We start from the raw sequence: 26982 nt of genomic DNA on the forward strand, positions 1-26982 counted from the left end.
TTATGATATTTAATGATATAAGACATTATTGCTTGATAACATTCCGTTGCTATAAGGCGTCTTTAATTACTTAATAAATTTACATTAATGCATGTTTCTGAGTTATAAATTAAACATAAATAAATTGTTGGTTTTTCAAGTGTGTTTCCGATGTTTGAGTTTTAAATATGAATTATATTAAACCAATCACTGGCACGATTTCAAATACTGCGATCTTCAAGTTTTGATACAAACCTAAAAATACAAATAAAAGATGCTGTGAAATACGAAACGCTATAATTGAATTCAAATCAGGAAGCAGAATACAATTTGAAATTAAACATCGAATGACAAATGGGTGTGGCTCACGCACATGTTGTTTAACCATATTTTATGAGGATGGTAAAGTAACGTAATTATACAGTTTTAAATCAAATTTTGTCTTATTATTTGCAAGGCATTATGAACAACCCTAATAAAGATAAGTATGAAGTAATACACATAATTTCTAACTGCAAAGAATATAATTATACAGTAATAGTTACAGTTGGCACAGCGATAGAAGGTAAATTATCGATTAGTTTTAGAAACTATAAAGGCTTAAATAAAGTATCAAGGCTGTCCAATCATAGTACACACCATGTTTTAGCGTTCAGTAGCGGTTCGCGCGAGCTATGGTGTGCTAGAAACAATATAGGTAGACTAAAATAAACCGAACAAGCGCGGTTGTTCAGATGAATCGAAAGTTTCAATCATCGCTCGCATTACGCAATATAACACAATGTGTTTATAATACAGATAATACCGGTTTGGGAGGCTCTGCATTTCGCGGTTATTATTTACCTATCGAGGTATAGCGATAGACGTGAAATTTCGTGGTGTATGTTAGTGTTATTGTGATAACGCTAGGTATACGACGTGCTGAAAAGCGGACATTAATAGTGGCCCGTGAACTTTTGACTTGACCACGTTTTGACAACAAGTTCGGAGGCACGGAAGAGGTTAGTTGCCTTGATTTATTTTAAGACGACCGGTGTGTTATATTTAGTTTTATAGATTCGTTTATACTGGTTTTATGTGCACATGTGAACTCCACGTGGTCACGTTTTCAAATAAAATGCATAATCTGTTTTCAAGGCTACGTTTTATTTACATACAATTGTTGAAAGACAGTATCACTAACGATCGTGATTATGATAATAAAATACACTTTTTTATAACCTCAACACCAAATGAATCACCAGAGAATTTCTATATGTAGGGCCTTATAAACTCTAAAATTACTCACTATTTTGACTATAATTCTATTAATTCATTTGAGCTATTATAGGATTGACTTGTATGCTTGGAATGTGAAGTATAATATATGCGGAGAATTTATTGAGAGTAAGAAAACAGAGAACAATGCGATTGGACTTTCACTTGAGTCATTATTATTATCGTCACACGTAAGTTATAATACTATATTGTCACCACTCCAATTGTAGACAATTTGCATTGGAAAAATATCCACGTATCTCAAATTTACTTCGTAATCCTACAGCTAACATAAATTATATAACAAAAAACAATTAAACTAAACAATGATGGAATATGTACATAATATATACAAATAGGTTCATATATTTACGACGGAAAAAAGGCAATAAAAATTTATTACATACGTAATACTTCGCTGTGTGGTGGTGTGAAAGTGATGGTATGTATGTGAGACTGTGTATGGTGGGTGTGCTTATGATGCAGGATTCAGCGCTATAGATATTCCCAATACTTCTTTTAAGCATATTCCGCGATAGCTTGTTAGCGACAAAATATTGCCAAATAATATACGAAAACTATTTGTGTATAAAAAAATCGTGAGTTGAGCTCAATAACTATATTTAGACATATGTAGGCTTCTATTTGTTACCATAATCACCATTTTTATAAGAAAAAGTAACAACGATGGTTTTATATAGAAGCCGATATAGTTTTTACATAGCTCAGAACGCCGCCCACAAACATTTCCCGACTATGAATTATCAAATGCCAGATTTTCCAGACAACTTCTTAGTATCGACTACAGGAATAGATTTTCATATTAGACTACGCTGTTGAACAGCTGTTCTAATAAACTACTTATTGGTAAAAATATGCAATATAATAAAAGGTTTCTCTTATAAAATAGGGGGCAAATGTGAAAACACCATCTATGAACTTAGACTGCCAATTCGCAAGTACGTTGCCGGCATTTTAAGAATTGGTACGCTCTTTTCTTGAAGGACCCTTAATCAAATTGGTTCGGAAATACTTCAATGAGTAGCTGATTACGAATTCTTAACAATAATTTAAGATACGAAACTCATAGTGAAAATCCTGACCAACAAAAAAAAACAAAATATAATTTATTCATATCTATGTACACTTAAGAACATCGAAAAATTAAAAAATGTTTTTAAATTTACATTTACTGACTTCTCACCAATACACCATGCCCTTCATGAAAAACATTAGTTTTGCTAGAAACGTCATTGGAGAGTATTTTTTAATGTGTATACAAAATTTATTTAATAATAAATAAAAGTAAGTAACACACAAATATCGATTATTTACAATATTCCTAAACTACATAGTTATAATAATAATAATAAATAAAAATGGATAGATGGAAAACTAAAACAAATTGTAAATGTTTGGTCCCGGCAGTCTTTTAATTTTAGCAGAATTTCCTTGCTTTATTGTATATACTTGAGCGAGAAACATTTACAAATTTTATCGTATATATATTAAGGCACATTTTTAATGAACCTAATTTATAATTGCTCCAATCATCAATCATACTATCAGTTACAATTTCATTACGGATGAACTACACCCACTAAATTATAGATTAGCAGGAAACAAACATTTAAATTTATTGAATTTCTAATCTAATAGAAATCGTATAGTGCGATATAAATGTAATGTCATTGTTATTCATGGGTAAATTGATTTTTTAAATTAAATTTATCGTATTTGTATTCGTTTTAAAAGTAGGAAGGAAGGGAAAATAGTTTTTAACCAATCTTTCTGTCTGTATCAACGCCATAAACTCTAGAGATTTTTATTTTCACCAATATTCATTATTTTTAATGTGAGTTAAATTCATTATAATTTTATGTTAATAGCCTGAGAGTTCGCATGACCATGAAAACCATGAGAGCGAAGCTCTCTGTGTGTGGTCTATAAAAAACTATTCCAACATCTTACTACCTCGCAACAATATGATCTAAGCCATGATAGACTACTTCTGTAACTGGCCATTTATGCAAGACATTCTATGAACAAGCGTAAACACTGTCTATTCCATGTCATCAGGCACAGTGCTAGGCAACAAAGAGCAGATGGGTTCAACCTAGGCCATGTTAAAGCACAGCTAACGTTCTAGATTTTAGCTTTAAGTTCGGCCCATCCAGGATATGAGCTTTAATAATCTGTAAGCGGACATGCCAATGTGCTGCCGTCACATGACCATTAATCTCCGAGTCCGACTTCTCCTTTGTTACATATGGCCAATTGTTCTGTACGGCTGTGAAGCTTGGACAATTAAAGAAGATACCCGCCGGTGCTTAGAAGCATTTGAGATGTGGTGCTATCGCCGCATGCTTCGAATAAGCTGGATCCAGAGGGTCTCTAACGAGAAGGTTCTGAAACGAGTTGGAATGTCGAAAAAACTTTTGCAGAACATTAAACAACAGAAAGTTGCGTACCTGGGCCACGTGTTGCGTCATGACCGCTACCACCTCCTTCAATTAATTATAATGGGTAAACGGCGTGTTGGTAGAAGGCAGAAATCATGGCTTCGCAACATTAGAGAATGGACAGGTATTGCAACTGCGGAAGAGTTGCTGCATCTGGCACAGGACAAGACACGCTTCAAGATACTGACGGCCAACCTCCAGTAATGGAGAGGCACTAAAAGAAGAAGAAGAAGAAGCGGACATGCCACTACAGCTTTGATATTACGGCAATTTTTAAACCCTGGTGAGTTTTCCTTTTTCTCTGGCAATGCTTAAAATTAGGTTAGTAGTTAATTACTGTTTTACATTATTGCGGTAGGCATTCTAGATATTCTCATATTTATAAGAACAATAGCTAATTCGCGTACAATTGCAACCGATATCGGAAAATACAGATTATGTAAATTGTTCCACAAAGTAATTTGTAAAGTATGATTATTGCGACTTAAAAAACGAGACCGTGGGAATATAATGGCTTTGTAGTTTTTTTTATTTAATCTTTTTTTCGCCATTGATAATTAGCAAATTTAAATAAGTAATTCAATTATACTAATTCATAATACCTCCTTACAAACGGTGTGTAAAAAAAAATGGCGATTAAAAAGAGTGGCGGAGAGTTTATTGCCAGTTCTTCTCTCCCGTTCTACGACCTTGATTTGAGAACTGGCAGTAAATGTAAAATTAGAAGCATTAATATGTATTTCTTTACTGACGAGTCATAAGTGTAAATTATGTTACTTATCTGAATAAATGATTTTTTATTTTTTTTACTTTTTTTACTAATATGGCAAATGTACGGTTCCTAGGTCAGAGGAATGCTTTCAATTGATATTAAAATACAATGTTATTTATTGTTAGACACGTATAGCAGAAAAATAAATGTATAACAATTAAATTTAAATTAATAAAATGATATTAATGCTAAATGACTGCCATGAATTCAAATGCTGCATGCTCAGGGCGTAACCACGATTCGGAAATCGCCACGCTTATAAAACTAAGAAAGAGTGAGTAAAATGTACAGCCTTGCCTCGAACACCTATAGTTAAAATATACAAATATTAACATTCTAAAAATCAAAGAACGCCTAACACAAGTCACGTTTTATATTTAAAAATATTTCTATACAAATATTATTCTCGCGAACAAAAATAAAGAAACTATTTTCTCTAACTAAAACTTCTTACTGGGATTTGAACCTAGACTATGCATTCTGAGCTACAGAGGCGGATAACGGTAAATACGTGGAAAGCAATCATGCGCAACGTTCACGATGCTCGGATCCACATTGCGTAAAATATTATGAGACAAACGCATGCATGTCTGTATCAAGGTTAAAAGTGTAATAACCTCTAATGCTATAATAATGTTAATGAATATAGATGTAAAATCGATTGGTTATATTTAATCTTGTGAAGCTATATTATATTTGCTGCATTATTTGATCCAAGAGGAGTGACAAATTATCTATATTAAACTTTTAAAATAACTAAGCCAAAATTTTTGTTTTAATCGTCCTTTTTATATATAAATATATAAAAACCATGGGGCAAAATGGACACTCATGTTTCCAGAACTGCCTTAAAGAACGCTCGGTTTTGGATCGTTCAACTTAATCTTTGTCGTTTCGCTTAGTTATTTTAAACTAAATTTAAGTTTCATACGTACCTAGTCAATGCAATATATTTTATAAACACCGTAAATGAAAGTTAACATAATCTGTACAAATTATAACAATTAAAAAAAAAACACACATTCAACGTCATTAACTGTTTACATACCATCTCATTAAATTTGGTTAATAAACCTACGCAATTTTGGCAATATATTCGTTCTCTTAGAAACCCAAAAGCTAAAGAGTCTGCAATTTCTTATAATGATGTTGAATATTATGGTTGTGACGCGGCAGAGGCATTTGCTAGTCACTTTAAATCGGTATTTCTGGCAGATCACCCGAAACTAATCTAACTAATCACCAGAAACTGCCAATCATAATCCAAAAGCATACTCTAATCATTTTGATATCAAAAATTTCGAAACAGAAGTTATTATGCGTAGTGTAAATAAACTAAAATCTAATACACCTCCGGGTCCAGATATGATTCCGGCTTATATAATTAAAGGACTGGCAGAATATTTAGACATAGACATAGACATAACATTTATTACAAACAAAAACACACACACAATAACACACAAAATAGTAATACTTAAAGAAAACATAAAATAAAATAAGACATCACAAACAATAAAAATTAAGAAATTTTCTTTTGCCATTCGGTTCGCTTCTAGTGTGCAATGTGTGTGTACTGTGGTTGTAATCGGCCCTGGCTCAGCATTATGCTGAGGAGCAAAAAGTTCCACAGCGCTGGTCATTTAATATTGCCTATATCGCATATTTTCAATATTATTTTATATTCAGGGGTCTACCCAACGTTATGGAAGACATCCCGCGTGACCCCAGTTCTTAAAGCTGATTGTAGAAGCAGAGCTGAAAACTACAGGCCTATCGCGATTCTGTGTACGCTGGCGAAGGTGTTTGAAATGTCCTTACACTCGTTAATGTTGCCTAAATGCATTCCCCACATCACTCCTTGCCAGCACGCCTTTCTTCTAGTCTAGTCGACAAGTTGAAAATGGTACAAAATAGAGATACTGCTCTTAAAATTATGTGTGATAGCTCATTGGATCCGGAAGGACGTCTAGAAAAATGTGCCAAAAGCGTGTATTAGCACATAAAAAATTGCAAAAGTTATAAACAATTAAAGATGAAAAAAAAATGGCATTTCGTTTTTTGCCAATATTTAACAAACTATTAATATTTAAGAAATTTCAAAAAAAGATTCTGAAAGAAGAGGAAATTTCCAATAAAAAACGCTTAGCTCCGGGAACTCTATCTCCATTATTTATAATTTTAATTTAACGCTAAAATAGGTCTGTGCGTGACATTTTTAGGATTCGCGCGTGGCGACCTAAGCGACTACGGCACATTAATTAATTTATTTAAGGTATTAAATATTTTTTTTTAAATTTGAAAAAATTATGGTGTATTCTGAACACTATTATTAATTTATTCCCGTTGGAAATTTTACTTAAAGTTAATTTTACAACAAGTTAAACAATTGTTAACTAACGAAATTTTCTCGAACTACCGTCTTAATTGTAAGTGAAATTTTTTTTTTAAATAATGGTCGTACGTACGCTTTTGGCACATTTTTCTAGACGTCATTCCGGATCCAATGAGCTATGGCACATAATTTTAAGAGCAGTATCTCTATTTTGTACCATTTTCAACTTGTCGACTAGACTATTCCACGCAGATCAGTTAATACTACTCTATTGACTTTGGCTGACATGGTATCGCGTGAAATTGATAGGCGGTGTCAGGTGGATGAAGTATATTTGGATTTTCACAAAGCGACAACGACATTCTTCTCCAAAAGTTGGCCGCAATTGGGTGTGGACCTGTTCTGCTTAAGTTTTTTTCTAGTTACCTATCAAATCGTAACCAATATGTTAAATATGGACAATATATCTCGCAGCCTTATCCAACAATTCTATCTGGTATTAGCCAGGGTTCAAACCTGGGACCGTTGCTATTTTTAATAATGACGACCTTCCAAGCGTTGTCAAATATTCCAAAATACTATTATTTGCTGACGACGTTAAGGTCTTTAAAATAGTTGAGACTGACAATGATCGTCTGTGTATGCAACTTGATTTGGATGAACTGCTGCATTGGAGTGAATTAAATAAACTCCAATTCAACTATGACAAATGTGAAGTGATGACCTTTAGTGCCTCTCCGAATAAAATACTCTGCGACTATGGCATAGGATCGAAAGTTATTAGGCGCGTAGACAGAGTCCGCGACTTAGGTGTCCTTTTCGTGCCCGATCTTTCATTTGCGGAGCATATTCGGACGATTACGGATGCTGCTTTTAGGAGATTAGGGTTTGTCCTGCGAAATTCGGTTGGTCTGACGGACACTGCCACTAGGGTGCTATATTCATCATTAGTAAGGCCAATTCTCGAAACCAGCTGCGTCATATGGTCCTCTTATGAAAGGTATTATGGGGATATGATTGAACGAGTTCAAAAGAAGTTCCTGAGAAATCTGTATAAAAGAAGATACAATTTCTTTCCTTACCTCTACCCTACTAAGTTCTTGATGGGGGTGTTAGGGTATAATTCATTAGAGCTTCGTAGGGATTTTTCGGTGGTCAGGTTTGGTTTGAGTGTAATTAAGAATGAAACGGAAAGCGCATACTTGCTGGGAGAGATCATGAGGCTATACGTTCCGGACAAATATTGCCGCTGCCGGAAACATAACCTTTTCGCTGTGCGTTCGGCTCGCACTGTCCAGCGACAACAAGCGCCCATTCCCCGGTTACTCTCACTGCTTAATGGGTTTCTCGACTCGTCACCGGAGAGCGACCTGTTTGGGAATGGGAACGACCTGAATGGGGGTGGTATACTGTGGTTTCAGAGTGTACCTGGAGGGGATAAGAGGGTAATGCTACCCTGTACTGTAAATTTTGTAAATTAATTAATTGTATTGAGCTGTTAATAAATAAATAAATAAATAATAAATAAATAAATAGAATCCAAAACATTTACTTTGAAATCATCTAATTTATTTATTTATTCCCACTTCGTTACCTTATAAAAAACATATATATATAAAAGCAGGTTACATAAGTTATTAGGCAGCCTTATCGCTAACAAGCGATTTCTTCCAGGCAGCCCTAGTATGGAACAATAAAAAGAAACACTACAGAGGGTAAAGTACAAGAAGTGTACAAAAAAGTACTAAAAAGAACATAAAATAAATGTAACACTAACCATAACTAAAATAAAGTAAAAATAAATGTATAAACAAAAATTTAAAAGCTAATCCAATGGTTAATGAGTCACAATTAATATAATATATAAGTAAATTACGAGCTTAAAGATAAATGATCAAAAAGAAGATTTTTAAATTAATTAATAGTCTGAGCTCGTCTGATATCAAGAGGTAAAGAGTTCCAACGCAGGATACTTTGCACAGTAAAAGAGGAGTGATAAAATTTAGTTTTATGAGTAGGGGTTCAAGAATTAGATTGGCACCGGAACGCAAATCAAAATCAAACTATCTTTACTATTTACGAAGAATAAAATTTGTATCATTGACCTATATTCTATACTTTCAAACTAAAATTGTAGAAATACAGAAAAAAACAACTGACTTTAATCAAAAAGAAAAATATCTGTCTATACAAAAATGTTTCCTGTTCGATCAAGTTTTTCACACTTAGATTTGTTGATAGAACCTTGGAAAAAACTGCCATTCCTAATCCTACGCATTCGTCTGCGTGGGGTATCTTGTAATAATTTCGCTCATCTGTCATTATAGAGGCCAGCTAAAAAAGAAGTTCTAACCTATAGTGAACGCTACATCAACTTTGAGATTTTTGTATCACGTATAAATTACATAAAATACACATTAATATACATAAAATAAAAGTATATGCCGTGTACGAGACATGCCATCAGTGCTCCATCCTATACGGGTCTTTGCATATTTTTGAATGTTTTACTAATTAAAAACTTCTTTTTCAATATATATGTCTATATCAGAAGTAAGAAAAGAACGAATATGTAATGAATCGACTCTTTTCTCTTCATTCATAATAATACACGAATAAATGTATTTGAGAAGCATGGGTTATCTAACAGAATTACTTTACAATTTTTGCGAATTATTTGTTATAATGTGTGTTCTATTTTGTGTTAGTATATTTTTATAATAGGTACTTATGCTGTTTAAATACAAAAAAATCATAATTTCAATTTTAACAATATATTTTCTATACTACATCATAGATTTTAGGCAAGTAACAGAGTTCATTACACCGGAGAATAATTGGTTACAGAGATATACCCTGCTGGTAAGTTTTTACTAGTCCTTGATCAACTCCCGTGAAACTGTTCAGCCGTAACGTGCAGTTAGTTTTAGGAACTCCAATGATACTCTTTTTTTTTCAAATTCCTTTCAAACGGAATATCAAAGAAAACATAATTATAGAAAACTTATAATTAAATAGAGGTGTAATAATACATTTCTAAATGCTTACCAAATTTAAAGAAAACATTAAAAGAATAGCGGAAATCATAGTTAAATTGTTTCTACTATTAGCCGTAAGATGTCGCTCTAAAATCAAATTATATAATATTAAAATGAGGATAAATAGATAATGTTTTCCTATTAATTAGTTCTTCTTAAATTTATAATTATATTATCTTATATTAAAATTATAAATTGTATGTATCAAAATAAATTAAATTGTTTACTGAGCTGTAGTTGGGTTGTGTAGTTGAATCTATCCAACACTAGATGGCGGTCACATGTCGTTCTAATAAATCTCAATAGATGTCGCCAAGTGCTTAAATAACCATGATAATTACCGTAACCGAGGTCAGTTATATTATGTAAATCATAATTTTGTTTAAAAGCTTCGTACTATTCAAATATAGTTTACGTAGTGATATTTGTTAAGTTCATGCAAAATAAAATTCACAAAAGTTAATTAAACATGTTTTTATTTTTTTTACTTTTATAAGTACTATTTATTATTATATATAATTAAAAGTAATAAATAAAAATCTTTCACTATACTGTATTACAATAGCTGTTGTTAACTTATCGTTTCTGAGGTACCGGTCCAATTGAAGTACGGTTTCAAACAGTACTTAAATAGTTAAACTGTCAATGTAAATTACGTGCCATTTAACCAGGATTTTAAGCCCTAAGGCTCTATCGTCAGGTTCTAAGTATCAAATGACGTTATCGATTTTCGTGAAATCTGGTAAAATCCCATACAAGTAATAACAGTGACGTCGGCCACGATTCTATGAAAGGTGGCGGCGGTTGCGTCGCGATACGTCGCAACTTCGCGTCGTTTACGTAGTCTGACGTCACGCCTCGAAGGTCAGTGCGAACGTATTATAAGATACTATTATGACATTGGTTATGTCATTTTTATTTGCTCGTTTTTAGTCATGCGAAACGGAATCTGAAAACTTACTCTTCGTTAATTTTTTTTTTAATCTACAATATTATGTTCTGTTAGTATTAATAAAAAAAAATTAAATCCTTTATAATCGAACCAGGAATTGCATTACATATTCCCGAGTTTTACCAGCCAGTGGCTATTACAAGAATCAGCTATTTCAAAATCAAATATTAGCTCAAACGGTTTCTCTAGTTTACTCGTATACCTACGATTTAAATTCTGTCCTTGCGATCGATGTGTGATGTGAACTTTAACCGTCCTAAATTTATTATATATAATTTTTTATTAATCTTTATCAATCAAATCAGTAACTACCTAAAAAAATAATTTTCAGTCGTTAATTAATCAAATGAATTCATTAAATATAGTTAAAGAAATTACTGAGTATGAAACAAACATGGTATAATTTGTTATAAGGAAATTGTTTTGGGAAAGGAAGATACAATGTCAACGCAATCAAAGTTCAAGGACGGAAAAGGTTATCTTAAGTGGAAATATGAACAAACTTTTTACTTTACCGTGAATCGTGATATCACATCAGCGTCATTGATTACGAAAGTCAGGTTGTGATCGCAAACTGGGATTTACCATGGCCGTGGCAACACGATTTCAAAAACATGCATAAATTGGAAGTAAAATTTATATATATAATGTATAAAAAGGAATGGAAGTAAAGTGTTTAATAGAAATTTAAAAGAAAATAAACTTAAACAGTTGTTGACTATGATAGGTCAATGATTTATTAAGGATAATTACATACAATTATGATAATACTGTTGATATAAGTTCTTATATAACGAATGAATCATAGCTAAATATATATCAAATTTACCTTCAGCCACCCACCTTACCCACTTCACCAGAATTCAAATAAACCTTTAAAAATTAATTAATGAAATTATATTAGTTTGTATTTTGAGATTTAGATTTCGTAATTAATCACTGTGTTAAATTTACCATCTGTCAGTAGTAGCAGTTATAATTAACTAAAGTTATCATCTAAGTAATAAACAAACCAGTGGCGCTACAACCATTTTAGGTCTGGGCCTCAGATTTCTGTATCTGTTTCATGATTATTTATCAATCTAATAGACAAGTAGGTAATCAGCTTCCTGTGCTTATCACACCCCGACTTTTTGGGGTCTAGGGCAAGCCGGTTTCCTCAGGATGTTTTCCTTCGCCTTTCGAGCGAATGTTAAATGCGCACATAGAATGTCCATCGGTGCACAGCCCGTGATCGAACCTACGACCTCAGGGATGACAGTAGCAGGCTAAACCCACTAGGCCAGCACTGCAATCACCTAAGTAATACTGGTTCTGGTAGATAAAAGCCTAAGAACTTTAGATTATCTTATGACGTTTTGAATTATAAAAACAGAGAGGAACAATTATTTTTATGACGTCGTTGTAAAGTTTCCTCTATATTATAACATGTCCAATTAGTAAATGGAAACTGTTAAAAACATAGTCCCGGATATAATTAAGGTCATAATGTACTTTGGAATCTTTTGTAAGAGAGGTTTTTCCGTGCACTTTCAGTAGTTGAATGGAAATTATGAATGAATTAGTCATGCGCGTAAAGTCGTATTATATGTCATGGAATCATTTTTCAATGACTATATTTCAATTTTCCACTGTGATTTACGTGTCTCAGCTAACAGAAAACCTGGATTTTACCTAGGTTCTATTTCTGTGTCTAGTTACGATAACTGCTACGATTGCCGACTTCTCTATTGAGCGAAGTAGGCAGCCACTACGTTAATTAAAATAAATCTTTATTTATTTATTATTAGCTATACTGGTTTTCACTTAAGAACCCAGTTACTTGAATTAATTCATATATTTCTTTGGGAATGTATTGCCTGCGTATTGAGTTTAAATTATTGTCTATTGTGAGGGGAAGTGAGGACATAACACACTATGCCTATTATTCTTAGGTATATAAAACAGCCATAATCTATACACTAATGTTTCAGGATTAATATAATGCAGATTTAAAAAAAAACATTACATTACACACTTAAAATTTTATACAGAAAAGCTATAAATAAGTAAATTCTATATTTTTTTTCAATGATAGTAGTCCTCCAATTAGCTCCATCTCTCTCTATCTCCTTTAAGCTAAACTACTACGGACTAACGTCCACTATGCAAGAGGGCAATATCTCTTTCTTTTCTCTGGTGGCCCTTCCCACCTTATTACCTTCTTTGTCCGTCTGTAATTGTTCATGCGATCACACTAATATATACAGGATATTATTCCCTATGAATACAACCAAAAAAATATTTAAAATTAAGTAAAATTTTCAAAACAATCAAAGACAGGTCTTTGGTCGGAAAATTCCGTACATCCAAATAGGGCATGGTTTTACCAAAATTTAAACAATGAATTCGAATTCCGCGCAGTCATCAGATGAACGTAGTACTATCAGCAAATGCTTCGTAAAAATAAATAAGAAAGCAAGTAGAAACGTAGGTATATTTGCTCATATTATCTAACATTATTCAAATGTGTTTTTAAAAAGCGGTTTTGTTATCATCTGTTTGCAAAGTTCTAGAGTAGCCAGTAGACTTATCGTCTAATACAAATCACTACACATCTAAAAACTCAATGCTATGAATTTCTTAAACCAACATTATCAGTTAAAATGTAGTGTTACAAGTTAATTTTCTAAATTTCGAAGTTCGAAATTCAAAAATTCTTGAATTCCTGTGATCTGCACAGAATAGTTAATAAAAAAAAGTAATAAAGCATGCGGTAATTGAAAACAAAAACTATCATGAATTAATTTGAAGAATTATTTGTATTAACAAACTTATAAGCTAACAAAGTTTAAATTTGGAATATTCGATAACATTGCTGATTGTACCACAATGTACCGGCGTGACCATTTAGACGCAGGTTTCTCCCATAGACTACGGATACTCTATGTCCGTTTACTTTGACTCAGTAATGATTCATTCATTCATCTGAAGCACTGAATGAGCGTAAAATCGCTTCACGGGCGAAATTGAAAGCGGATATTATTGTTCGTTTTTTCTGATTGTAATGTGCTTCGGTGCCATTCCAGTTAGATCAAATCGCTAAGTATGTTAATGTTAAACGAGTCTGTGAAAATTACTTACCTTACCTGCTACTAAAATTACTTATAGTTTTTCAAAAATCAAGATTTACCAAATCTTTTTAATGTTGTGTATTTCACCATGCCTCCTGCTGATAGAGGACAAATCTTTGTTTTTAATGTATTTTATTATTATTTATTACTTAAGATGTCATGTGGAACATGGTGTAATGGTTGCAGCACCTTACAAACGTTGTGTATAACAAAAAACTTGGCGATTAAAAAAGAGTGGCGGAGAGTTGATTGCCAGTTCTTCTCTTCCGTTCTACGCCCTTGATTTGAGAACTGGCAGTAAATGTAAAATTAGAAGCATTTAATGTATATTTCTTTTTTGACGTTCATAAGTGTATATATTTAAAATTATCTTACAGATTGATATTACAACTTAGTTCAATAGTACTGTCATGAAATTAAACAAAATTAAATTAACAGTTTGTTGCAAAAAGACATCTCAAGGCTCAATAGAATAGCAGCTAATACATAAGGAAAATATTTTTTATTTTTATGTTATAATCGGCCCATAGATACTCACATTTCCAGAGTGCTTGCAAGTGCGTTGCCGGACTTATAAGAATTTTTAAATTTCTTAAAAAACGCTCATTTGTGGAATTTCGTATTCTGTCTCGACATCTGATGATGATACTCAGGTGCAGGTTTCCGTACAAAAAAGTAGTCCATGACAATTGGAATGTTTTGTACTTTGAGTGGGTACTGTTATTACTGACAGTCTAGCAGATTAAAAACCATATCCGAATGTAATTTTCAGTTTTTGAGGAAATAGCAAAAAGTCCACATCACAGGAGACCGAAGAGCTGGCCGCTACCTCGGACAAAGACTTAGTCTAGCTATTCAAAGGAGGAACGCTGCCAGTATCTTCGGAACCCTAAATAATTTTAATAATATATTTTAATTATTGTATTATATTTTGTAAGGTTATTAAGTAGGCATTACCTGTATATTCTGTAAATTGTTTGTAATAAATTAGCTGCTCATTTTCATTTTAGTATTATATAAAAGGCGACCGTTTTAAAATAGGCGTGACATTAACGGATAACTAAAGCAAGTGATCAAGTCTATTATTAGTCTTATCAACAAATACCTCGCGAACCTACCAGGTGAGGTCATAAGTAAGACGTGTCAATATTTATACAATTAGCTATACTTATGACATTGTTTGAGTTGCGACAGTCATGTTTCTACGTTCAAAACAGTCTCAACAAGGCTAATCCTTAATTAACTCAGAAGTAAACTATCGAAAAGTTTGTATTCATCCTAACCACTCCGTCACTAACAACCATGTTACGATAGAATTAAGAACGTGTCTTTCGTTGTGATAACCTTTTAACCATCTACAGTAATAATGCTTAAACTTTCTTCCTTAGAAACGTAGACTATGGTATATGATACCTAATCCAAACCATGCACTGGCAGATCTTAAAACTAAAATTTAATTGTGAGATATAAAATGTCACTATCATTTATTATTAATTAATAAATACTAATATAATAATTATGTTTACAATCACTTCTATCTCAATAAGACATGTAATAATAATAAATAGTAGATCATCCAGCCGAGTCAGTCAATCGACATTAAACTCTCTCACTTTTTTTAATTCTATTTATTTTCAACACACAATTATAATAAATGGGATATTTAATTTAATATAATCGGCATATAGACAATATATAATTATCAGGATTTTGGAAAATATTAGTTTATACAATACCATACAAAAAATAGTATTAACTGCAAATATTAACAGTAATAAGATGCCTAAAGAGAACTAAACCTTTTGAGTTAATAAATCTAGTTTAGAAAATATAAGTGCAAGTATGGTATCTCGGACACAAAGTGTCAAAACATTATAGAACACTAAGACTGTAAATGAACATTACCTTAGTTTAAACTATTCACTAGTATTATAGAAATTTAAGTCAAAATAATGTTACTTATCAGCCGTAATTATAGTATACACTAGATTGTAATTCATGTCGCACTCTGTTTTGTGGAATTTATTGTAGGAAAAAAATGTATATATTAAATAACAATAGTAATATAATTATTTTCGGGTAGTTTAATTTTTAGTTTGCATAATAATTATATTATTCAAATAGGCATGCGTGAAAGTATGCTTTTCCGGCTGCAGATGTCAATTGAATCACGTATGTCTTTGAGATAAGACCGTGACCGCAAAATCTTTGACTGACTCACGGTGGTAATACCGATTTTTTATCGACCACCAAATAGGTGTACTACATTCTTGTTATGGCCTTTGACATATATTGTTTACCAGGAACAAACTAGGATTTTACGTGTATTTCTTTAAAATAGTTGTTCACAATAACCATGACGGGGTTCTTCGTCAAATTCTATACTCTGATCTCATGATGATGAAATCATCAAATATAAGCTGTCAATCAGAACACTTGTTATGATTGCACTTATTAAAGCTCGATTCCGGATCCATACTAATTGCTTTATGATTCTAAACACCCGAGTATAAAAAATTATTACGTAATTACTAGAGGTTTTTTAGGAAAATCTACGGCTTGTAAGTATTTAATAGAAAAGCCCCAAGCTTGAGTGCTCACGAAAATAATCGTACCAGTTTCATCTTCTAGTAAGAATGAATGTCACACACATATGTATTTGTAACATATTGTGTTAACATATGTTTAGGACTATATTGCTACCTGCTTATTATATAGATAGAAGATATTTGAGGTCCTTTGCGGTTCTTCTAGGTAGTTCTATCAAGGCGAGTCAAAAGTAATTTGTTGGATTAAACATTTATGAACTTGATATTTTTGAAGTGAAACTTCTTTATGCGCATGAGGTTAAAATTTAAAAAAAACGTCACAAAGATGTGCAGCGTTTTTGTCGAAGAAAAGGAAGAGAGCGATTGAGACCGATTGTGAGAGAGTGAGAAGGGTGAATTACCTTATAGAAATTCTATTTTTAAAATTAAAATTTCGTAAAGAGAATTTATGAAATATTAGTATTTTATATTTTATGCAAAATAATTTATTGAAATCGCAAATGACGAATTGAAAATAAAAATGCCACTTGTTTTTATTATTGAAGAAAAAAATTAAATAAGGAAATCCAAAGTTTTAGATTTTTATAAATATGAACAAGAGTTAAAAATTTGTTTGCCAAAGAAGTTTCACTTCTGACATGTGTACTTTGTACGCACGCCCTTTTTTATAATCGTCTTAATCAGGTCCTTTATTTGGTCCATTTCTGGAGTAAGGCCTCCTCCATTGTTCTCCAGTACGCCTTGCACAGGCCTCTCTATATCCACTGGGAGCCAACCTCGTCCCATCGGCAAATGTTAGTCAGTCCACCTAGTTAGTCTGTGGGCGTATCTCAAGTATCTAGCAGTTAAGTTTTCTCTTAATCAAGTCTAGGTAACGCTAGCATGCGTTCACTTTTTGGATCCAAGGTCCTGCGGAAAAATCTGTAGAGCATAACCATTTCATAACTGTGTGATATTTGTCAGGTATGCCCAAAATTCTGGTGAATCACAGAGAAAGTGCTTCGGAAATTGGCGAGATACAATACACACTGTGACTCAGTGTTGATATGATCTGGATTATAATTTATGCAAATTATTTCATAGAATTCTAATGTCAATGTTAGCGTATATTTGTGGCACGAGATAAAGTATAGCTGTTAATTATTTATGGTGTAATATGATTTAGTAAACAGAAGTTTTTTAATAGCAATAAAAGTCGAAATTAAATTAGAATATTATTTATTTGTTTTTATTAAAATATGAGAGATTTCTTTAGATCTTATACAGCAGCGTGGTTTTTATTATATATATATATATAGGCAACTGAGCGTTTTTTAAGGCAGTTTTTGCCACGCACCACCATTATGTGGCTGCCCACTGAAGTATTTCCGAACGAATTCCACTTAGAGTTTTTCAAGAAAAGAGCGTAACAATTCTTAAAAGACCGGCAACGCACTCGCGAGCCCTCTGGCATTGAAAGTGTCCATGGACGGCGGTCTCACTTAACATCAGATGTTGCCCATTAAAAAAAAAAGTGATCAACCTTCTGTGAAAAAATAATATTCTCCATCTCTTTGTGCCTGAATGTAACGTAGTAATATGATGCGGCCAATGTGTAAGTTCATACTCATACGATGACTAAATACGCAAAACTTATCACAGATTTCATTAACCTTTTACATCATCTAAACTTCTTTACGATGCCGAAGTCACGTCCACAATGACTAAATTGTTATGAAAAATGGTTGTCATAAATTGCAAAATATTTAGGCATCCGTTGACTTTTATCTGAACGGAAAATCAATTATTTGGGCCACGATTTCACGTAGGTACTGACTCAGTCGGTATTTTATAATTTAAAAAAAACCAGGGCGCACTAGTAGGAGCATAGTAATTATTAAAATATATTAAGCAATAAAAATAAATTCTGACAAATTAATCATTAAAAAATAAAGCTCTAATATTGCCTTAATTATTTTTAAATAACTCAAAAACTTTTGTTTGATTACAAATTTTTCTTATCGCGTTGTGTCCATTTTTGAGGATTTTGTTTTAAATTAACATTTAAACAAATCACAACATTCTTAGTTCATTTTTAAATAAAACAGTTTATAAAAAAAAATACAATATGTACTGTAAGAGTATATTTTGAATATAATTAATATGTAATTACCACTGTACCTTTAATGTTGCCAGCGTTAATGGTACAGTGGTAATTGACCAGATTAACTGCCACAGGGTATATGTAGGCAAAGAAAATTGTAAATACTGTATATTTGATTGTTATGTATGTTGAATAAATTAAAAACCTAAATTTATATGTATCTTAAATTCATACAAGTATATATTATTTAGGTGAAGGCTCAGTAGTACGCACTCTAAACGGATTTCGATTGCGGATCTGTGCGGAATCTTGACATTGCGTCATTTCCGATCGCACTTGTATGTTACTAATTAGAATGTCACCGACGCCTTATCAAGCTAATTAGGACGAAATTTGAATTGTTTAACACGATTAACAGTTTCATTTTTATATATTCCTATTTTATTAACAGATATTATGCGTAAGGTCGATGACGTATCACTCAATGCTTATAAAATACAGCCGCTAATTAAAAAGATAATCAATAAACATACTAATAATTTTATTTGTGACTAATGTATTGCGTGATACCGGTAAGGTGCGTCAGGCTTTGATTAGCAAGGAAAGGTTTTACTTTGAAACTTTCCATGTAAATTGTGGTGAAAGTATTCCCATGTACAAACTTTCAAATTAATCAAGGGCGTATCAGAAGTATCAAGAACTCAGCAAACCCCTAACATTTCTATTAACCTATCAAATTAGCCTAAAATAACACCGTGTGAAGGTTAACAATACATACAACTAATACTGATAATTAATCGACGATCGTTATCCCGCTGAGGTCATTGCTCTGCGCAGGCATAGAGACAACTCGTTCAAGGTCACTCATTGATACGTAATTCATTGATAGTGGAATAAAGTGTGTTTAATATTCGATTTTTTATCCAAGTATATTAATAGCAACCTGTCCAGTCATCGCACGGACATTTTGATATCTAAAAATAAATGTAGCCTTTGTACTCAATGATAATATAGTCCAGTAATGTTTAGAAAAATACAATACAAACTTATCTTTATGAATTAAATAAATTAATATAATTACAACCCTTGGCCACAGCCTCTGATTTATGTATCTGTTTTGTAATCATTTGTTTTTCTAATAGACAATTATGTGAACTTGGCATACGCCGTCGTTTTTCGGGTCTATGGATTCCTCACGATGTTTTTCCTTTACCGTACCTGTGAGTTTTAGAGGCACCATTGGCACAGCTGGAGTCCGAACTTATGAACTCAGAGATAAGAGTCGACGAATTAAGCCAACATTTGTCTTAAATGTCTACTGCGGTTTACAATAAGCACTACACAAACAATTCTATATGTCCTTCAACTAATTAATCTTATTTGTTATCAAGCAGGGAGTACCACGATATGATATTGTATCGCCTGACGCGCGTGTAGGGGATTTGGGCAATGGGCCGGGCACTATGTTAGTTCCGTTTTCCCTTTACTCCCCTATATATATTAAATATTTGTCCCAGTCTCGCCACAATAGGAACAATTAAAAAGCTTCTCGGCTCGTAAACTGATCTACAGTAACAAACTAAAATCCTTATCGAAATGATTTCTGCTTTTTAAATCACACAACCGCGAAAAGCTTTCATTACTTCAAATAACAAATTACTCTCATTTGTGACGTGCGAAGTCGCGGGTAAAAGTGTTCGATTAGTATGCGCGTGTGCATATTTGTGACAGGACGCACAACAATAGCCGGAATAGGAAGTGACCAGCAAAATGGCTGCTGCTTCTTCTGAGGAGTTCCGTACAATCAAATATAACTTTTACCAGACATCTTCGGCTGGCTTGGCTCTAAATTAGGCAGCTCTTGTTCTTGTTATGTATCCATTTTCAAAGCAGTGTTGACCTAGTGGATTCAGCGTGCGACTTTCATCCCCTAGGTCGTAGGTTCGATCTCTAGCTGTGCACCAATGGACTTTCTTTCTTTGTGCGCATTTAACATTCGCTCGAACCGTGAAGGAAAACATCGTGAGGAAACCGACATGTCCTAGACCCAATAAGTCGACTCGGCACTGGAGGCTGGTCACCTACTTGCCCAGACCTAAAGAGGTTGTAGCGCCACTGATTTATTTTTTATCCATTTTCAAAGATACCAAACTATGGCAACTAACTACGGCTGTTTATTATACCTTATTACTTTTACCTATGAGAAAAGATGTTTTTGCTATATTTTGATGTCTAAATCCATCCGTATCACAACTTCACGTGTATGAAGGGCATCAAATTATTCTCATAAAAAAAACCCTAAAGCAATGTCTATGGTTCACTAGATACAGTTCCGTGTCAAGCACCCAAACGGCCTGATATTGTCAATCAACTTTTTTGCTCTTGATTGTTTGTAGACATTATAAGTAGATAGTTGCTAATTACAGTTAAATATAATATGTAAGAAAAGCAGTGTCTAGTGGTTTACACGTGCGTAACATTTTAACATTTCAATGTTCATTCAGCAATGGGCATTCTGCCTGTGTGTGCATTAACACTCGCTGAAAGAAAACATCGTGAGGAAACCGACATACCTTAGACCCAAAAAAGTCGACGGTGTGTGTGAGGCAAAAAAGGTTGATCGCCCATTAGAATAGAATATAACAGAAACAGAAATCTGACGCCCAGACATAGTAGGTAGCATTGGTATCTCCCTAAATTTAAACAGAACGAACTTGCTCACCATGGAACCGTATGTGAGATGACTAAAACTTCACCATTATTTAGCTAGTAGACCGGCAGTAGCTACAAGTAGATGAGTAGATGCTTCCAATGGAATACCACCCCACATGACAGCACCACAGAACAGATTCGCTCATAGCCTTAGGGCTGATTGCAAATTCGCACAGAAGAAAAAAAGGTCACAGAACTAAGTTCACAAAATGTTATAATATTCGTTATTGAATTAATAAGAATTTCGCCCTTTCGATCGATGTTTTATTTACACTTAATTAGATCAGATTATCTTAATAAATTTTAACCTGAATCTTCTCTACCGACTTCTAAATATGTACATACATATACCACAAGCCGTAGTAAATAATACTATATAAACTTTAACCGCTTTCTTAATTTTACTCATCACTTAAAATAAAAACTTTTATACATTCAGTATTGCATTATATAATATTTCATTTAAAACAGATTATATAAACATATTATATACATAACTTTGCGGAAATAGAACTGAAAGAGACTTGGTAATTAAAAAATGGGAAGCTTCTCGATATGATTAGTATTTAACGATGTTAAAAATGTCAGTTTCATTTACTCAATTCAAAACTATTATTATTATTATAGCGTTGTTTATATTTCGTCTATAAATAGATTAAACGGGACTTTTATTAGACTCTAAAAAATTAAAACACTTAGTCCCTTTTTTATCCTCGGATCATTGCTCTGTTTGACGTCAATCCATCTTTTGTAGATGTTTTTATTATGAATATCGAATGAGAAATAAAATAGCAGTGACAAGGCGAGTAGGTACTCACCTACGCGCGAATTTGGAGTGAACACTGTTCGCCGTGTTTTAGTAATTTAAAATAAATGTTCCACGTTTTTTTTAAACCTAACTTGCGTCGTTCACAGTTTAATTCCAAGGAAAATTTGTTATCTATATCTTATTAACATAGAATAGATATCAATCGACAATTTTAACTCCATATAAATGCAGTATTTCCGAACCATTTCTACTAAAATTCCTTTATGAGAGCGTACCAATTCCTAAAAGGACGGCAACTGGCTTCTCTGGCATTGAGTGTCCATGGGCACTTTATCACATAACACCAGTTGAGCCTCCTATGCCTTTGCCCCCTTTTCCATAAAGAAATTAAATTAAATACGATATTACTGATCCTTATAATGCTCGCTGTAACCTGTCAGTAGGTACCTACAAATAGAATACTGTTTTGTCTAACTTTTTACCATCTTTTTTTTTTGTCTATCGATATAAACTTTCTTATTGAAAGGAACGATTTGCGGCTTATTTTCTCTTTGATAGTTTTAAGATGAAGGGAATTTCCGAACAAACATTAGAAAAAATTAATACATAAAACCAATTTTGTTCTTCTTGATTGGACTTTTTATCATATTTTGATACACAAATAATTAAATAACTGTAGGTGACTTAATAACTTGGTAATGATTTATCAGCTCCATTGAACCGGATATCCGGGTTCAAACTATTAATAGTATGTCGTAAAGGAGATTCGGTTCACTATGAAGAAAACTTTATAAATGTAGATAAAATATAAAAACAGTATTCAAAGAGAATAAATTCACTACACAAAGTTCAATTATAAACACAGGTTTATTCTTCTTTCAACATTTGATTACATAATTGTTTACAATAATTAGCCAATATAATAAAAACTACAATTAATTATATTTTTTAAACAAAACCTTTACATTTTAAACTACTATACCTGCTCGTATTTTGAGTATAACATAAAACTAGCGGAAGATTTATTCGTAAATTCACGTATAGGCTATCAAGTATAAATTTCCGTTCTAGTGGCGGTACCTTCTACACTGTGTATTACCAAATATCAGTATTTAGTATAATTTCGCAAAGATTCTATGGAAATAGCAAAGTAAATTTTCTAAAAGTCGTGTTTGTTGAGTTCAACACGTCGTACAGTTGTACGACGTTTAAAAAACCACCAAACTTTGGGTTCCTGGCAAATTTTAACCCTCTTTATTCCACACGCCATCTTATTGGCAGACGTTTAAAGGTTGTCGGTGGCTCTTAGCCGTTTTGAGTGGAATCAAACGAGAAATTTGTCATGACCTTCTCATGTACTCATGGAAACGTCTGAGTTATGACAGGTTGTAATTTCGACATCGTAATGTTTAGCCAATTTAAATTCAGAGGAATTAGAGTCTTACTAAATGTATTTTGGATACAAGAAGTTGAAAAGTCCTTTGACTAGTATTCATTAATATCTAGGTCACGAATACAATTGCATCCCGCCCGAGGCATCGAAATTAATATTAAATTATTAAATCCAGACTAATCATAAGTTTCGTTTCTCAAATAAAAACTGCTTCCATTTTGATGATTTTTTTCTTTTTTTTACAGATCCGATTGGCTGCAGCGATTAAGGTGAGTAAATTTGATCCAATCGTACCTTGGGAAATTTACTGTGTTCATTTCTTCACTTTGATATTAAAACCGTTAAACCAATTTTGATGAACTGGTAAGTGGTTTTAAAGACAGTTTTTTTTAATGTTTACAAAAACCTATTACGTATTTATTAATAATATTTTAAAAGTGCCACGCGGTAACATATTTGAGACAATTTCAATGTTTTTTTCAAAATCATTTTCTATCTGGATCTGGATTTATTGAAAAAATAGAAACAATAAAATACAAGACGTTAATAGAACCTACAGATAGAATTAAGGGCCTTAAATTTTTTTATATTATAATTTCAGATATTAATTTTTGCCTTTCCTACAACAATTTCAAGTAATTCAGGCATATAATAAAACCTCTTTTGTTTACTTTGAAACTCGTTGGCTATGCTCTTATTACCTGTGAACGTTGAAACTGACAGTTGACTGACAGCCTTGTCAACGTATAGTGAGTGAAATTTCGAATAGGTTTTTTGAATATTTTTCGTGTTTTTGATGAAATTTATTTAAGCGAGGTCATGGTAATTTATCATGTGTTATAAATTTCTTTTGGGAAAGTTGTGTACGGGTTTTTCACTTCAACGTATTGAAAACGAAGTGATTGTATTGTCATCATGTTGAACGAATGGTCGCATCGAAGAAAAGAAGTCAAAGTAAAGAAATTTCAGGTAATTAATATAAATTATATTATTATAATTTATACATAAAGCATCTCTGATACACTTTTTCTTCGGAATACAATAAAACTTTTACTAAGACATACTTCAAATTAGTAAATAAAAGGTAAAAAGCCGTCTAGAGTATTTTTTCCTCTATTTTATTGGTCGTACAGAGGTTCAGCAAAGGCAGTTCGCCACGACAACGGTCAACGAGGCGTGACCAGTTAAATTTAGGGCAGGTAGAAACGGTAGTCTAGTAGTAGTTTTAAAGTATTTCAAAATCAAATTAAACTATAATATATTACATAATTATTTTATAAATACCTATATTTTTTTCGTTATAACAATTAGTTAAAAGCAACAAAATAAAAAATTAAGGTTTTGGTTTAATAACTTATTTCCCATCCAAAGAACTAAAACTTAGAAAACAGTAAATTACATTAAAACCAATCGTATAAATTTTGGCACGTGATACCCCCGTAACGAGGTTATTAAGTTAGTTATTTTAATTTCGAAAATGGAACACAAAAACGGCAGTAGGGCCCAACCGCACTGTGCCCACCCAGTTGGATCGCTACAGACCTTGTAATGCCATTTCCTTGCCATCGTTGGCGAATACCGCCAATTCCTTCCCAAAGCTTTTCCATCAAACAAGGCCGTAAATCTCAGATATACGTATATAAACCTACACCGTTTTGCAAATCTGTTAAGGATGAAAGTCCTATGAACTCACGCAACTAATTTTCCAAGTTAATGATGAAATTGTTTCGGCATGTCCGATCAAAAGAAATTATGCTGTTATATCTTGTTTAATAACCGCAATTTTAATGTTAGTATGTATAACTGTCACTATTGGGTTTATGTAGATTACCTACATTGACCAAAAACCCAAATTTGCTTGTTTTTCTATAATTATTACTCTGAATGAGTCAATCACAACCAAATGTGTTAGTATAGCTGTTTGTGACTACGTCTATCCAATAAAACCTCCTTACTTATCGTAATATGGTGTACTAAAGGAAGTCTTTGATACAACAGAAGATTATGATCAATCTCCAATGTATTACTGATCGGCTTGATTCTCTCTCTCTATGCAGAGACGTTGCGTCTCTTTGCGTTATCCATAAAGTGTACTACGGTGAGTGTTTTGAAAAATTGTTTGGGCTGATCCCTCCTACCTTGTTTCAACACCGTACGAGTCGTATCAAAATTTCATCAACATCACCTTGATGTCTTCCATGGTCCGTTCACGCGAACTAGCGAACTGTGGAATCGACTCCCGATGAGGGTCTTCCCTGAGAGATACGACCTCCAACTATTCAAAATTAGAGTGTACTCCTCCCTTAAACGTCGGCAACGCACCCACAAAAATGGGTGACTATAGGCTGCAATATGAGAGTAGTGTCACACTTTCAATAAATTATTGTACACTATTTAAAGGTTATTAAACGTTAAAAAACTTTTATAATAATTTACGACCTCAAATTCATATTTACTAAACAATACTATGAAACAAATAAAACGAAATAAGGTCTAAAATTGCAATTCATACGTAAGACGCGCCAAAGTTTAAAGTGTAAGGAAAATCCGACTTTAGTTAATGACCGCCGATTTCGATAACAGTACTTCAATACCGAACGTTACACTCTTCAGTCGATGAATAAGAGATTATAAAAACGTTAATAATATCTAAGTAGACAAGGAAGTACTTGTAAAAGAGTCAGGATGAATTAACTTAAAGCTTTAATTACACGATACAAAGCGCCCGCTAGACGTGCTCGTATGAGCTTGCTTCACGTTCTCTACGGGTATAGTACAAGTTATCATCGTATTAATTGACGCTCAGTCTAATATCTGCCCCTTATTTATAATATTTTAGCCTATTATTAACATCAGTGATCAATTATCTCGGCAATTGAGCTTACACAGTAACAAAACAGTGGTTTTATGATAATATTGTAACTAAATTATATTATTAAATGAAAATAAGGTGAAAAACATAAGCTTTTAAGCATCATAGCTTAAAACTGTCCAGTTTTAAGCTATTTAATGTGTAATTTTGCTACTGCATGCATATGTATGTGTTAAGGCAGGTAATAAAACATTTGTTTGTAAGTGTAATATTCCAATATTTATACGTTAATATAAATAATAGGGTAAAGTCAATTACTAACGAGTTTTGTCTTAATGGTTTTTCTTGCTTAGCTTTTATTTTAGTTAAATGGGCTGCATCCCTGTAGTTAGTAGTTCTGGCAGATCACTCTATATTGCCCGTTGTGGCTTATACATATTTTTTTTATGTATAAAACCAATAAATATATGTGATATTTACACGGCTTGCTATCGTATTAATTTCGAGGCCCATTCTGACCCCCGAACATTACATACCTAGATATCGACCGCGTAGTCGTGCGATAAACTAGTTTCGTGTATTCTATGGAAACTCGTACTACACCCACTGATCAGACTTGTATAGAAATGTTTTTATATTAACGTATATGATACAAATGCAACTAGTGTATTTATAATAACTAGTCTACAATGTTGCAGTGGGAAATAGAGACATTTATATAGCAAAAACTGAACAATTTTGCAATACGTTTATTAT

General features: G+C 32.8%; 1 protein-coding gene across 2 annotated transcripts in view; it reads left to right on the plus strand.

Annotated features, from left to right (window-relative positions):
• The first annotated feature begins 640 nt into the window (after positions 1 to 640).
• Positions 641 to 26982, plus strand: part of LOC125052670 — a 48923-nt gene continuing 22581 nt past the window's right edge. Inside the window, exons 1-2 of one of the 2 annotated variants that reach the window (XM_047653641.1) lie at positions 641 to 980; positions 23660 to 23683. Coding sequence is in view for 1 of the 2 variants with exons in the window: in XM_047653640.1 (XP_047509596.1) it covers positions 24341 to 24383 (43 nt within the window). In the remaining variant the exon portion in view is untranslated. Of the gene's footprint in view, positions 981 to 23659; positions 23684 to 24156; positions 24384 to 26982 lie in introns of those variants that run through there. The other variant, XM_047653640.1, reaches the window with a different exon arrangement.

This window comes from Pieris napi, chromosome 9 (assembly GCF_905475465.1).
Source record: "Pieris napi chromosome 9, ilPieNapi1.2, whole genome shotgun sequence".
Classification (NCBI taxonomy): domain Eukaryota; kingdom Metazoa; phylum Arthropoda; class Insecta; order Lepidoptera; family Pieridae; genus Pieris; species Pieris napi.